The sequence below is a fragment of the Sapajus apella genome, unplaced genomic scaffold (assembly GCF_009761245.1).
Source record: "Sapajus apella isolate SASKATOON/1434 unplaced genomic scaffold, GSC_monkey_1.0 scaffold195, whole genome shotgun sequence".
Taxonomy (NCBI): Eukaryota; Metazoa; Chordata; class Mammalia; order Primates; family Cebidae; genus Sapajus; species Sapajus apella.
This window is the reverse complement of record NW_022437135.1, coordinates 435,931-450,693: the sequence shown is the minus strand read 5'-3', so window position 1 is coordinate 450,693 and position 14,763 is coordinate 435,931. Positions and strand designations below refer to the sequence as shown.

General features: G+C 44.3%; 1 protein-coding gene across 1 annotated transcript in view; it reads right to left on the bottom strand.

Annotated features, from left to right (window-relative positions):
* Positions 1-14,763, bottom strand: part of LOC116543770 (cat eye syndrome critical region protein 2) — a 199,760-nt gene that overhangs the window by 62,993 nt on the left and 122,004 nt on the right. The window contains exons 3-6 of the mRNA XM_032269608.1: positions 5,570-5,753; positions 4,233-4,372; positions 3,083-3,187; positions 935-984 (exon numbers count right to left, since the gene is read on the bottom strand). Of these exons, the coding sequence (XP_032125499.1) occupies positions 935-984; positions 3,083-3,187; positions 4,233-4,372; positions 5,570-5,753 (479 nt within the window). The remainder of the gene's footprint in view (positions 1-934; positions 985-3,082; positions 3,188-4,232; positions 4,373-5,569; positions 5,754-14,763) is intronic.

Sequence of the window (14,763 nt, the reverse complement as noted above, 5' to 3'; positions counted from 1 at the left end):
TGTCTGTCTCTCTATATCCATCCATCCATCAATCTAGACATGGAGTCCCGCTCTGTAGTCAAGACTGCAGTGGCGCCATCTCAGTTCACTGCAGTCTCCGCCTCCCGGATTCAAGTGATTCTCCTAGCTCAGCCTCCTGAGTAGCTGGGATTACAGGTGCCCGCCACCACACGCAGCTAATTTTTCTATTTTTAGTAGAGATGGGGTTTCACCATGTTGGCCAGGCTGGTCTCGAACTCCTGACCTCAAGTGATCCACCCAGCTCGACCTCCCAAAGTGCTGGGATTACGGGTATGAGCCACCTTAAGGGCCTCTTTTTAATTTTAAAGTTGACATATGTATACTTCTGGTTTTCTTGTTAAAGTCACGGTTAACAACTAAAAAACATGCCTAAAGGCAATACAAGTACAACTACTGTGACTTTAACAGGATAGATATTCACAACCTAGAAATGATTACATTTACTGACAGACGTGTTTCTGAGTCTTTGTGGAGTCTATCTTGCCTCAACTACACTGTGATACTGCAAACTGCTATTTGCCTCCCATATATATGCTATCTGGATAACAAAATTAAAATCTAGGTGGGAAACTAGTGTATAGTAAACCATAGTGTGTAGAAACCACTGTGTCATGAAACACTGACATTAAAAAGACATCTCTCTGAGCAGCTGGTTATTCACTCCAATGCTGAGGTGTCTATTATACTGTGCCTAGTAAACAGGGCACTTCTGATCTTAATCCCCAGTCAGATGGTGAGCTGGGTACAAGGTAAGATGTTAGGAAGAGAACTGAAGAACAGTACAAAGGGTAGGTACAAGGTTATTGCAATAGCCTGTACTTTGTGTGGCTCTGGAAAAAGATGAAGAGTCAACACCCTACCATGAACAATCATGTTTACTTAATTCTTTCTAAACGCTAGCAAAGAACATTACCATGTCTTGTCTGCGGCTCGGATGCCAAGGAGTTTTCTTCCTGCTTTTCACTGAAACACAGGAAAAAGAGGTACCAATTAAAACTAAGACAGGTCCAAAATGGTTCTGTGCTATCCCAGGACGGCAGACCCAGTTAATTTAACACAGAGTGTATGTGTGTGTTAAGGGGACGAGGCTTGGAGGCGGAAGGCTGAATCAATGAACACCAGGATGCAGGCATGCTGGTCTAGAGGGGAAGTTACCCAAAGTTATGGCAACAGTATCAATGCCTAAGAAAACAGTCACTTATTTGTTTATTTTTATTTTTTTGAGATGGGAGTCTTGCCCTCTTGCCCAGGCTGGAGTGCAAATCTTGGCTCACTGCAACCTCTGCCTCCCAGATTCAAATAATTCTCCTGCTTCAGCCTCCTGGGTAGGTGGCATTACAGTCACCCGCCACTGCGCCCAGCTAATTTTTGTATTTTTAGTAGAGACAAGGTTTCACCATATTGGCCAGGCTGGTCTCAAACTCCTGGCCTCGTGATCCTCCCGCATCGGTCTCCCAAAGTGCTGGGATAAGAAGCATGAGCCACTGCGCGCCTGGCCAAAAAACAGTTCACTTTTAAATTTTTTTTTTGGAAATCAGATGCACTGTTTTTTTGTTTGTTCTTGTTCTTTATCACTGCTTCAGTCAAAGGAGACAGATGCAATTGTTAACTGGTATATGCAAGGAAAAAGAAGTGTAGGGATTCCAATGTCCTCCCTGCTTCGGGGCCAGACTGAAAGCAGGCCTATTACAGCGTGTTCTTACCTAATGTAGAGGGACAAGAGCATGGGCTCCCCGTGGGAACGCCTCTATTCAAGCTGTGCCACTTACAATGTGACTTCAGGAAAGTTAATTAACTTTCCCCCAAAATGAAGCTATTAATAGTGCCTTTCTCACAGGGGGTGGGAGATTACATTACAAAACACAAAGTGTATAGCACAAGAGCATTAAGAGTCATTTTCACTTGTGTCCCTGAAAAAGAAAGGAAACTCTCTGGACTTTTTGTTTTCAAGTACTTAAGCAGTATCTGATCAATTCAAGTTCCTGTGAGAATGAACATTGTCTACATTACTGCTGTCCATATAATATGGTAGCCACAAACCATGTGGCCGCTGAGCACTTGAAATGTAGCTAGTCTGAACGAGAAACTGAATTTTAAATTTAATTTAAAAATATTGAAATACTGGCTCACATACACAGCTCTAAAGGAAAAAAAATCACCAGTAGAGGGTAGCACAAGTCCATGGATACTTGTTAAAATGATTCTACAATCCCAACCCTAAGCTACTGTGGTTCTTGATACTTATGGGGAAAATGAGACAGGGATCACATGGGTTCCTGAGTATCGAATGTGTGGAATTAACCAAACCCAGAAACAGGTGTTGCATACACAAAACACAAGTAATTACAGGACATTTGCCACTGATATGGAAGAAATAGAGAGCTGCAATCTGAAGCTGAATTTCTGGAAAGTTAAGTGGATGCTGACTGAGTTCTAAAAAATCAGATTCTGAGTCATCTATATTCTTAATCTGATTTCCTAGAAATATTTCTTAGTGGTTAAAAAGTAACACAGTGAAATTTGGCCTAATTCAAGCATTTAGATTAAGTAGTAAGGGAGGAAAAAGCCACTTGTCCTGAGTTATCAGAATTTTTAAAAATACAGCCTCAGTTCAATAGGTTTAGTGATCCTTATGTAAAAAGTGTATTCACACAGTATAGGTCAGATTTTGAAAACTACCATAGCAAGATTCACATGGTGAAACTTCCTAAAACATAATGACATATAAAAGAAGTCCCCCAAGTATCTTTCTTCTTTGCTAAAATTAAATATAAAATTGAAGAATGAAAAAATGTTCTTGTTCAATATAATCCTCATTATGTGCACATCCACGGTCTAGTAAGAGAACCTGCTTAGAGAGGGCAGGTGACTTGCCAGCTGCCACACACGAAGGGCTTCCCTTTTCCGTACTGCACACGTGGTAATTTCATGAGGACTCTGTTTCCGGTTCCCGTAACAATGTGCTTCCCATGGCACAGGCAAAATCAAGAAAAATGAACAAATGAATGGAGGTCCCTTCCGGCATCATGGTCTATGGCCATAGCTAATGAGATTTTCTTACCTCAACAGAATCTCCTCCTGTAGTTTCTTCCGTTTTGGGGGTCTTCCTCTTCTTTTTCCCGTTTTTCCAGGAATACTTGAGACGTTTTTTTGTCCTTCAATTTCCCTATTAAATAGTATTAAAGAGAAATGTTCTGGCATCGGATTGGCGTGCTACATATGATTTTAAAACGGTACTTCTGGCCATGAGATTACCAAAAAGGATTAGATGTAGCGGTGACAGGAAAGAGTCACTTCCAGCCTTCCATTATTAGACTATGGATCTGAACTGACATCTCACAATACTAAAACGTGCTTAAATTGTCCTATCTTCCAAAGAGTAAGCACTGCTCCTAGCATCGCAGTAAGAAGGCCTCAATGGGCCGGACGCGGTGGCTCACGCCTATAATCACAGCACTTTGGGAGGCCGAGGTGGGTGGATCATGAGGTCAAGAGCTCAAGACCATCCTGGTCAACACGGTAAAACCCCATCTCTACTAAAAATATAAAAATCAGCTGGGCATGGCAGCCTGTGCCTGTAGTCCCAGCTGCTTGGGAGGCTGAGGCAGGAGAATTGCTCGAACCCAGGAGGCAGAGGTTGCGGTGAGCCGAGATTGAGCCATTGCACTCCAGCCTGGGTAACAAGAGCGAAACTCCGTCTAAAAAAAAAAAAAGAAAAAAAAAAAAAAGCCTAAATAAGAGGTTAGCATTTTAGGATGCTATGGAAATGTGGCCTCTTCCTTACTTAGTAAGGCGTATGTTTCAGGCATCATTTAAGTTCCTTTTGCTCTTAAACTGATGGATACTAAGGTTCATCAACTAGATCGTTGATTCCAGTAGAAACGGACATGTCATGGATTGACAGTGAAAGGTGAAAGCTGGTCGTGCAGTGAAATGATTGTACTGCGGAGAAGAAACCGGCTGTGTTAAAACAGTCTGTGGGAGGAGGGCTGGCATGTCTCAGAAACCTCCTCTCAAGAACTTCAGATCAAAAAGTCTCTTTAACCCCTCTGGTGGCAGAGAATTTGCAAGAAATATCTTCTTACCATCTCTTTACAGGCATGCTTAGAGAATTCCTTCATTAGAAAAAAAAAAATTGTGCTGTATAATTCTCATGCATTTAATCACATTTTAATGCAGTAGCTAACTTCCCCTGACATTAAAGAATATACCTGCTCGAAGAGAGCTCTCCATTGGATTTTCCTTGTATCGGGTCCTCTTTGTACATTCGTGTCCCATAGAAATACCAATAGAGTGCTCCAGAATTGTCTTCACCCAATGGCTCCACGCGGAGACTGTCTGCATCCAGACCCTAGGCAGAACAAGAAAAAGGGGTTTGGGGAAATGGGGAACAAAATGCACCAGGAATAAACTAAAATGAGGATTCTGAATTTATACTAAGGAACACCCCAAATCTAAAAATGCCCAAGTATCTTATATGTAATTTTCGATCGGCATAAGAAACACGGATACAATGGGAAGGTGGAACCTACTTTGAAGAACAAGATATGGAAATATTACAGCACTCCCCACCATCGTTCCCTTTTCACAAAAAAGAGAACCCAACAGCAGTCTCGATGAGCAGTTTACAGACTGGCTGGGAGCTGCTGCTGCTGTATGTGAGTACACCTGAAAGGCAAGACAAGTACAACCAGGGGGGTCGGGCACAGGGCAAGCTTTGCCCATGGGATCCTCTGTGGCAGCCGCGCCGTAACCTCCCGCGGCCTCTCATTCCAGCTGAGCTCCAGCGACAGCGCTCCCGATTTACCTCGGGGACTGACCTGTACTGGCCTTCTCGCTGCACTGAAGTCCTTGAGTCCTCAGCAAAGACCGTGCTAAATTACGCAGTGATTTTTGTAACGTGTCCATGCACAGAGCTCAACTGAGAAGTCATCACCACATTTAATCACTGATGACGGAACAGGATTAGAAACCAACCTCTCTACGACTGAAAGCAATAACGCACAGCTCCCTCTAGGATATGCTTCTAAGACAGATAACCACACCAAGGGGGCGGAGAGAGATGGCCACAGCTTCCTTCTTCAACACGTTTTTGTCGTGTGGATGTGTGTGCAGAAGATGAACTTCACTAGCATATATGGTTTCAAGTTTTGGGAGATTTCAGCAGAAATTTCAATTATATTCAATCCAATTTAGACCTTGGGAAATAAAATTCAGTGGCTAATTTTGTTGCAGGTTTGGCTGATGACAGAACAAACAGGGCCCTCTGGTTGTACCTATCGCAGCTGGGACCCAGTGCACGTACAGGAAAAAGAAACCAGACTAGAAGTTAGACCAAAACAACGTACTTCCATAGGGATGTACATCCGGCATTTCCTTGGCTACAGCAATCATGGTTTTCTACACAGTGTTATCGGCACTGAAGAGCCCCAAGACTAGTACCACCAGCCAAACTCTGGCTTCCTATCTTCGGGTTTTACATTCTGACTTCATTTCGGATTGCTGGCTTTCTACAGCTCCAGGGAAAGAGCTCTCCAGTTAAGCATACCTTGAGGAGGTCGAAGACATCGTCAGCATCCAGACGGTAATCACAGAGGCGATGCAGGATCTCCACCCGCGTGCGAAGAGGCAGGTCCTGGAAGCTGGCTTCCCTCAGGGGGTTGGGCTTCCCTTCTTCCAGCTCCCAGCGGTAGCTGATGATGTCCTCTAGGTAACTGTGGAATGTCTGAGGCCTAGACCAGGGCCCAAAAACAAAGATACATTAATATAAAATATAGGATGGTTGGAAAAAGTGGGGCGGAGGGGGGGAGAGACACGGGGAGAGGGAACTCGTGATCTGACAGCTTAGATTTTTTTTTCTTTTAAACACACTGGGTCTCACTCTGTCATCCAAGCTGGACCACAGTGGCGCGACCTCAGCTCACTGCAGCTCTCCCAGGCCCAAGAGATTCTCCCATCTCGACCTCCCAGGTACCTGGGACCACAGGCATGCACCACCACCACACCCAGCTAATCTTTGTATTTTCCGTAGAGATGGGGGTCTCCCTATGTTGCCCAGGCTGTTCTCAGACCCCTGGGCTCAAACCATCTGCCCGCCTTGGCTTCCCAACGTGCTGGGATTACAGGTGTGAGGTAACACGCTTGGCCCAGCTGACAACTTTTACACAGAATGCAGAAATGAACAACAGTAATAGAAAGCACCTAATGAAGCTTCTACTTATTTACATGGATAGCGTGTTCTGTCGACTATCAAGGAAGATAAATACATAAGAGGTTTTTTTATAGAACAGGTTGACTTTAAAGCCCAAATAGCACATTCTGGTGCAGTTGATAAACGCATAATCACATGGGTAGACTATCAAGCTGAGGCCAAAGTCTCGCCCTCTACGCATACAATTAGACACTCTGCGGTTCAGACAGACAGTACAAAGTTGGGTTCCTGATTTAGGCGGCAGGAAAAAAGAAAAAGAGAAACTCGTAGTTGGCCTAAGCTAATTTGTATTTCATTTTAAGATACAAAGGCGGGAACGCCTCCAGAATACAAATGGCTACACTGATATGCAACTATAATTTTACATTCTATTATATGAACTTTAAGGCATGTTACAAAACACTGCATTCTACATTTTCTTTTTCTTTAATTTTTGGTAGAGATGGTGTCTCACCATGTTGTCCAGGCTGGTCTTGAACTCCTGGACTCAAGCAATCCTCCCAGGTCTGTATACTAAAATTTGGAGACAGTTTTTCTATCGAGAACATTTAAGACACCTACATGGCAATTAAAATTTTTTTCTTTGGTAGAATCTGGCAATCCGATAATTGTATTAAATATCTTTTTTCCCCATATGGGGTCTCACTGTATTCCCCAGGCTGGACTCAAACTCCTGAGCTCAAGGAGTCCTCCCACCTTGGACTCCAGAGCATCTGGGACTACAAGTGCATCTTACCACACCGAGGTGTAAATGATCATTTTTTTTTTTTTTTTTTTGAGACGGAGTCTCACTCTGTCACCCAGGCTGGAGTGCAGTGGCACAATCCCAGCTCACTGCAACCTCCACCTCCCAGATTCAAGGGATTCTCCTGTCTCAGCCTCCATAGTAGCTGGGACTACAGGCACCTGCCACCATGTCTGGCTGATTTTTTGTATTTTTAGTAGAGACGGGGTTTCACTGTGTTAGCCAGGATGGTCTCGATCTCCTGAACTTGTGATCCACCCGCCTTGGCCTCCCAAAGTGCTGGGATTACAGGTGTCAGCTACTGCGCCTGGCTCATTTTTTTTAAAAAAAATAGATTTTGCTTTTGCAGCCTTGTCTAGGGTGCAATGGCATGATCTCAGCTCATTGCAACCTCCGCCTCCCAGGTTCAAGTGATTCTCCTGCCTAAGCCTCCTGAGTAGCCGGGATTATAGGCACTCACCACCACGCCTGGCTGATGTTTGTACTTTTAGTTTGACCACGTTGGCCAGGCTAGTCTCAAACTCCTCACCTCAGGTGATCCGCCTGCCTCAGCCTCCCAAAGTACTAAGGTTACAGAGGTGAGCCACCATGCCTGGCCATGCATTTTGATTAGTTCCTAAATGTGCCTTGCATGAAAAAAAGTGCTGTTTTTGTTAGATGGTTATTTTACATCTCAACTATTAAGAATCAAGATATAATTTACGTCATGTGGCCAGGTGAGGTGGCTCACGCCTGTAATCCCAGCACTTTGGGAGGCAAAGGTGGGTGGATCATGAAGTCAGTTTTAGACCAGCCTAGCCAATATGGTGAAACCCCATCTCTACTAAAAATACAAAAAATTAGCTGGGCATGGGGATGTGCGTCTGTAGTCTTAGCGGCTCAGGAGGCTGAGGCAGGAGACTTGCTTGAACCCAAGAGGCAGAGGTTACAGTGAGCTGAGATTGCACCACTGCACTCCAGCCAGGATGAGAGAGCAAGACTCAGTATCAAAAAAAAAAAAAAATTTTAAAAAAAATGTACCTCATGCTTGATGTGAAATTAAAAAAAAAATAACGAAGCGGCCTAAAGAAGTTATTGGTATAATTTTAAAATTAGGCATGTACCATGTTGACTGATAATCTATGGTAGTTTTATTTGCAGCAAAGTCAAAGGAAATATTAATGGAAAAAATTAAGGAGGCTTAGGCAGATAAGAAATTTAACAGTTTGATTTTTCAAACAGAGAAGAAACGTTTTCCCCTACTATTATCTCGCTGGGGAAAATGTGAGTAGCTTATCAGATGCAGCGTCCCTCGGGGCTCTCACACATTTCAGGGACTGCAGCGTCCCTCGGGGCTCTCACACATTTCAGGGACTGCGGCGTTCACATTCAGCACACGAGCACTGGCCATAAGACCTGCTTGAACCGTGCGGGCTTTGGGCTGGCCGCCTCTCCAAGTCTGTGACGTTGCTGCCACCCCTTCAGGAGTGAGGAGCAGGGCAAAGAGTAGTTCAAGCTTGCATTAAAATGTAGACAGCGTGGCAATGGTGAATTTGAAAATGAAAAAGTTTAAAAAAAAAAAAAGTCTGCTTTTTTTAGTAGCCAGAAGTGTGAAGAAGACAATCATCCTTTGGCAATAAATCTCTTTATCGCATGCTTTCAAGAATTTCTAACGTACACCATGTTGCACAATCACTAAGGTCTGCTTTTTTCTGCAATAAAATAAAACACGGAATCAGTGAAATCTGTATCGTTTCGCCAGAATAGCAGCTTCACTGTAGGAGGTGCAGAAGATGCTGGGCCAGGGAGCCAGACCTTTCTTATTCCAAAGTGAGGCTGAGAAAGTACAGGCACACCAGCCGAGCAGACACTGGGTGTGTACCTACAGCGCCGCTCCTTTGGCCTACCATCTGTCTGGAAGCCCTTACTCGTCTGGAAGAATTGCATGTTTGAGATTCCTTTCCAAAAGGCCTACTGTCCTACTCAGTTTAAATTACATCACTTTTAGCCAGGCGTGGTGGCGGCACTCCAGGAGGCCGAGGCTGGCGGATCACGAGGTCAGGAGTTCAAGACCATCCTAACCAACATGGTGAAACCCCATCTCTACTTAAAAAAAAAAAAAAAAAAAATTAGCCAGGCATGGTGGCTCTTACGTGTAATGCCAGCTACTCAGGAGGCTGAGGAAGGAGAATCTCTTGAACCCAGGAGGCGGAGGTTGCAGGGAGCCGAGGCCTCACCACTGCACTCCAGCCAGGGTGACAGTGAGACTCTGACTCAAAACAAAAACCAGTTTTGCTAAAAGCTTTCTTAAGGCATCTATCTCCATGCTACCTTAAACCAGGAGATGCTTGAGGGCCTACAATCCGAGACAATTCCATTTATGTGTATGTAGATCAGCCTTCTCCTAGAAATCTACATTTCCTTTTGAAAATCAGAAAGTGAATGGGGAAAAAAATGTCTTGAGGGCAAAGGTACTGGCCAAGGGTGATTTGAATAAAAAGGCACCAGGAAGCTAAAACTCAGGCTAATTCTTTTGATTTGGTGGTTCTTCATCTTCTACAGGACAGAAAACACTTTTAAGAATCTGATGAATTGGCTGGGCACAGTGATTCACGCCTGGCTCTTAATTACCTCTTTTTTTCCCAGAGAGAAAGAGAATGAGAGAGACAGAGACCGACCTCCACCTCGGGGGTTCAAGTGATTCTCCTGCCTCAGCCTCCTGAGCAGCTAGGACTACAGGCGCAAACCACCACGCCCAGCTAGTTTCCGTATTTTTAGTAGCATGAGAAGGCTCTTGAGTTCTTTGAGGCATGTATTAGGGACATGGAAAGGCAGCCATGGTCTCTCTACAGGGGAGCAATAAAGCTCAGGCACCAGGATTCCCAGAATGGAGACAAGACGAAAACTCACATTGCCTTCTCCCATTTGCGAAGCAAATAAAATACATGTACACACAGTGGGGCCACATTTAACATGAGTACTGGACTGAGAGAAAGATTCTGGTTCTGGTAAAGCAGCAAGTAAAAGACTCTGTATGAATACTTGATAAAGCGCATATTCTTGAAGCTTATAAAAAGACCGGGCCAAAATCATTAAGACAGTTTTTCTCCAGGGCTGCAGAACAGCTACTACATCTGACACAAATAAACATTAGAGCCAAGCAAGTTAAAATCATGGCTATTTCAAATTAAAGGAAAATATGATTAAGTCAAAATCAATGTAAAACATTGTCTTTGACTACTAGAGAAACGTATATAATACAGATTCTTACATATGGTTATGAATGTTTATGTTGGGTGACCGAGAAAGTGAATAAACCCAACATTTATCTTTAAAATGATAAAGGCTACTTTTAATGAAACCTAGATTCTGTATAGCTGAAGTGAGAAGTCTCAAGTATAAAGCACAAACAGGCACAATACAAATTCTGAATAGCTCTAGATAATTTAAATGTATATTGTTTGCCCTACAACTGCTAAAAATACACACACAGTGGGGCGCGGTGGCTTACGCCTGTAATCCCAGCACTTTGGGAGGCCGAGGTGCGTGGATCACGAGGTCAAGAGATCGAGACCATCCTGGTCAACATGGTGAAACCCCGTCTCTACGAAAAATACAAAACGTTAGCTGGGCATGGTGGCGTGTGCCTGTAATCCCAGCTACTCAGGAGGATGAGGCAGGAGAATTGCCTGAACCCAGGAGGTGGAGGTTGCGGTGAGCTGAGGTCGCGCCATTGCACTCCAGCCTGGGTAACAAGAGCGAAACTCCGTCTCAAAAAAAAAAAAAAAAAAAAAGGACCAAGAAAGAAACAAAACCCAGAAGACAGCAGAGAAGTTTCCCAACCGTAGCCACGTGGGATATGCAAGTCAAACCTGCACTGAGCTCCCCCTTCACGTCCACTATGATGGTGGACGTCAAAAAACATACAGTAACAAGTGCTGACCAGGATGCAGGGACCTGGAGCCTCACGCACGGCTGGTGGGAACGCTAAGGGGTACAGCTGCTGTGGAAGTTTCACCAAGTTGCGCTGAGCTACCAACTGATCCAGCCACTCAAGCTCCTAGGTACACACTCCAGAGAAAGGAAAACACACATCCACACAGAGGCTTGCATGCAAATGTTCAAAGAGGCAGAATTCATAATAGCCAACAAGTAACATCTGCGCACATGCCCACGAACTGAAGAATAAAGCGTGTATCCACACGACGAAGTATTATTTGACCATGAAAAGGAATGAAGTACTGATTCCTGCTACAAGATGGTTAACACTTCAAAAATAACTCTAAGTGAAAATAGCCAGATACAAAAGGACACTTCCTATATGGCGCCAGTTACAAGATGTGCCTACCACACTCAAACCTGTGACAGCAGGAGAACAGTGATGCCGGAACTGGGATTGGCCAAATGTGTGGCCATCGCTAACGGGTACAAAGTGTCTTTTGTAGGGTAATGCATGATGGAAGTATTCTCCAATTAAGATAGTGGTGATGGTTGCACAATTTTGTGAATACATAAAAACCAATGAATTGGGCTGGTCTCGGTAGTTAGGCTTCTAATCCCAACCTCTGGGAAGCCGAGGTGGGCGGATCACGACTATCCTGGCTAACATGGGGTAAAACCCTGTCTCCACTAAGAATAGAAGAAAATTGGCTGGGCGTGGTGGCACGCGGCTGTAGTCCCAGCTACTCCGGAGGCTGAGGGAGAAGAATCGCTTGAACCCCGGAAGTGGAGGTTGCAGTGAGCCGAGATTACGCCACTGCACTCTAGCATGGCTGACAGGGCGACACTCGTCTCAAAAAAAAAAAAAAAAAAAAAAAAAAAAAGAAATTGTACACTTTAAAAAACATAAGGAGCCCCGGCATGGTGACTCATGCCTGTAATCAGAGCACTTTGGGAGGCTGAGGTGGGCAGATCAGGAGGTCAGGAGTTTGAGACCAGCCTAGTCAATATGGTGAAGCCCCATCTCTACTAAAAATACAAAAATTAGCAGGACGTGGTGGCATGAGCCTGTAGTCCCAGCTACTATGGAGGCTAAGGCAGGAGAATCGTTTGAACCTGGGAGACGCACGCTGCCACGAGCTGAGATTGCGCCACTGCACTCCAGTCTGGCGACAGAGTGACACTCCGTACCTCCCACCAAAACAAGAAAACAAGGAGAAGCAGAAAAAGAGACATATCAGTAACTACATCAAATGTAAGCAGATTAAACATCACAATAAAAAAAATGGTTAGACTGAGTGAAAAACAGGAAGGCCCCACTACAGGGTATCTATTACATGTAATTTAAATATAAAAATACAAAGATTAAAAGGATAGAAAACGATATAGCAGGCAGAGTGAGCATGAGAAAGCTGAGGATTAATGTGAGGCAAAGCAGATGTGGAGACAGCGTGTCGCATAAGAAAACATGGAACAATTTCCCAGGCTACGTAACAAAGCTACTGCTGTGCGTTCCGTAACAACAGGACACCACAATTCATGAGACAAAATGGGCACAACCAAAGGGAGTAACAGGCCCACAATCAGAGAGATTTTAATACTGCCTTCTGATTAGCAGACCACACACACACACACACCACACACACCACACACACCACCCAGTAAGGGATGGAACTCAACAATAGTACTAACCTGAGTTACGTGACGCTTACAGGATACAAAGAAATTGCCAAATACATATTTTTTTCAAATGCAAGATAAACCATATGCTTGGATGTAAAATAAGTCTCAAAAAGCTTCCAAAGACGAAAGTATCCCCAAGTATATTATCTAAACACATGAAATTAAGTGAGAAATCACGCACATACCCAGAACTTAGATAATACACTTTTGGATCACAGACAAAATAAAGTACAACACATTTTTTTTTTAGAAACGGAGTTTCGCTCGTTACCCAGGCTGGAGTGCAATGGCGCGATCTCGGCTCACCGCAACCTCCACCTCCCGGGTTCAGGCAATTCTCCTGCCTCAGCCTCCTGAGTAGCTGGGATTACAGGTATGCGCCACCATGCCCAGCTGATGTTTTGTATTTTTAGTAGAGATGGGGTTTCACCATGTTGGCCAGGATGGTCTCGATCTCTTGACCTTGTGATCCACCCGCCTCGGCCTCCCAAAGTGCTGGGATTACAGGCGTGAGCCACCGCAGCTGGCCCAAGTACAACATATTTTAAACGATAATATAAATATCAAAGTTTGTAGGATGCAGCCAACTATGGGTTAGAAAAAAATTTAAAAGTTTTTTTTGAGGGGGGAAATTTATAGCTGTAAATGCCTTTTATTTGAAGAAAGGCTAAAAAATAGTACTCCAAAGGAAAAAAAAAAAAAAAAAACCAAAGTAAATAGAAGAAATAAAAAAGAGAGGCCGGGCATGTGGCTCACGCCTGTAATCCCAGCACTTTGGGAGGCCGAGGTGGGCAGATCACGAGGTCACAAAATCAAGACCATCCTGGCCAACATGGTGAAACTCCGTCTCTACTAAAAATACAAAAATCAACTGGGTGTGGTGGTGCGCACCTGTAGTCCCAGCTACTCGGGAGGCTGAGGCAGGAGAACTGCTTGAACCCAGGAGGCGGAGGTTGCAGTGAGTCGAGATCGCGCCACTGCACTCCAGCCTGGCGCCTGGCGACAGAGCAACACTCTGTCTCAATTAAAAAAAAAAAAAAAAAAAAAGAATTAAATAAAAGCAGCAAAGAGTAAAGAAAATTAATAATATAAAACGTTCCTTAGTAAATATTTAAAAAGTTTGTAAGGCCTTGAGAGTAGCTTCTCACGTCTGAAATTCCAGCACTTTGGGCCGAGACTGGAGGACAATTTGAGGCCATGAGTTCAAGACCAGCCTGGGCAATATATCAAAAACTGTCTCTACAGAAAATGTGCTTTAAGTAAGCAGGGTATGGTGGCATACATCTACAGTCCCAGGTACTCAGGAGGCTAAAGCCGGAGGATCGTTCTGGGTCCACGAGGCCGAGGCTGCAGTGAGCTATGATCATACCACTGCACTCCAGCCTGGGTGACAGGGTGGGAATCTTGTCTTAAAAAAGTAAGTAAATGAATAAATTAAATCAACAAACAAACAAACATCCCTAATTTAAAAGAAGTAATATACTTGGGCAAGTACTTCACCAAAAAAGACATATACAAATGAATGGTTAAGCACATGAATAACCACTTAACATTAATACTCATGGGGGAAATGCAAATGAAACCCACAATGAGTTGCCACTTTAAACACAGTAGGATTAGTAAAGTTAAAAACAAAATAGCAGATGTTTGCAAAGATATGAAGCAACTGGGCTAGGCATGGTGGTGTATGCCTGTCATCCCAGCACTTTGGAAGGTCAGGAGTTCAAGACCAGCCTGCCTAATATGGTGAAACCCAACTCTACTAAATACAAACAATTAGCCAGGCATGGTGGTGCAGGCAGGAGAATTGCTTGAACCTGTGAGGTGGAGGTTGCAGTGAGCAGAAAAGCCAGGGCAGCCGGGCGCGGTGGCTCAAGCCTGTAATCCCAGCACTTTGGGAGGCCGAGGCGGGTGGATCACGAGGTCAAGAGATCGAGACCATCCTGGTCAACATGGTGAAACCCCGTCTCTACTAAAAATACAGAAAATTAGCTGGGCTTGGTGGCGCATGCCTGTAATCCTAGCTACTCAGGAGGCTGAGGCAGGAGAGTTGCCTGAACCCGGGAGGCGGAGGTTGCGGTGAGCCGGGATCGCCCCATTACACTCCAGCCTGGGTAACAGGAACAAAACTGCGTCTCAAAAAAAAAAAAAAAAAGGCTGGGCGCGGTGGCTCATGCCTGTAATC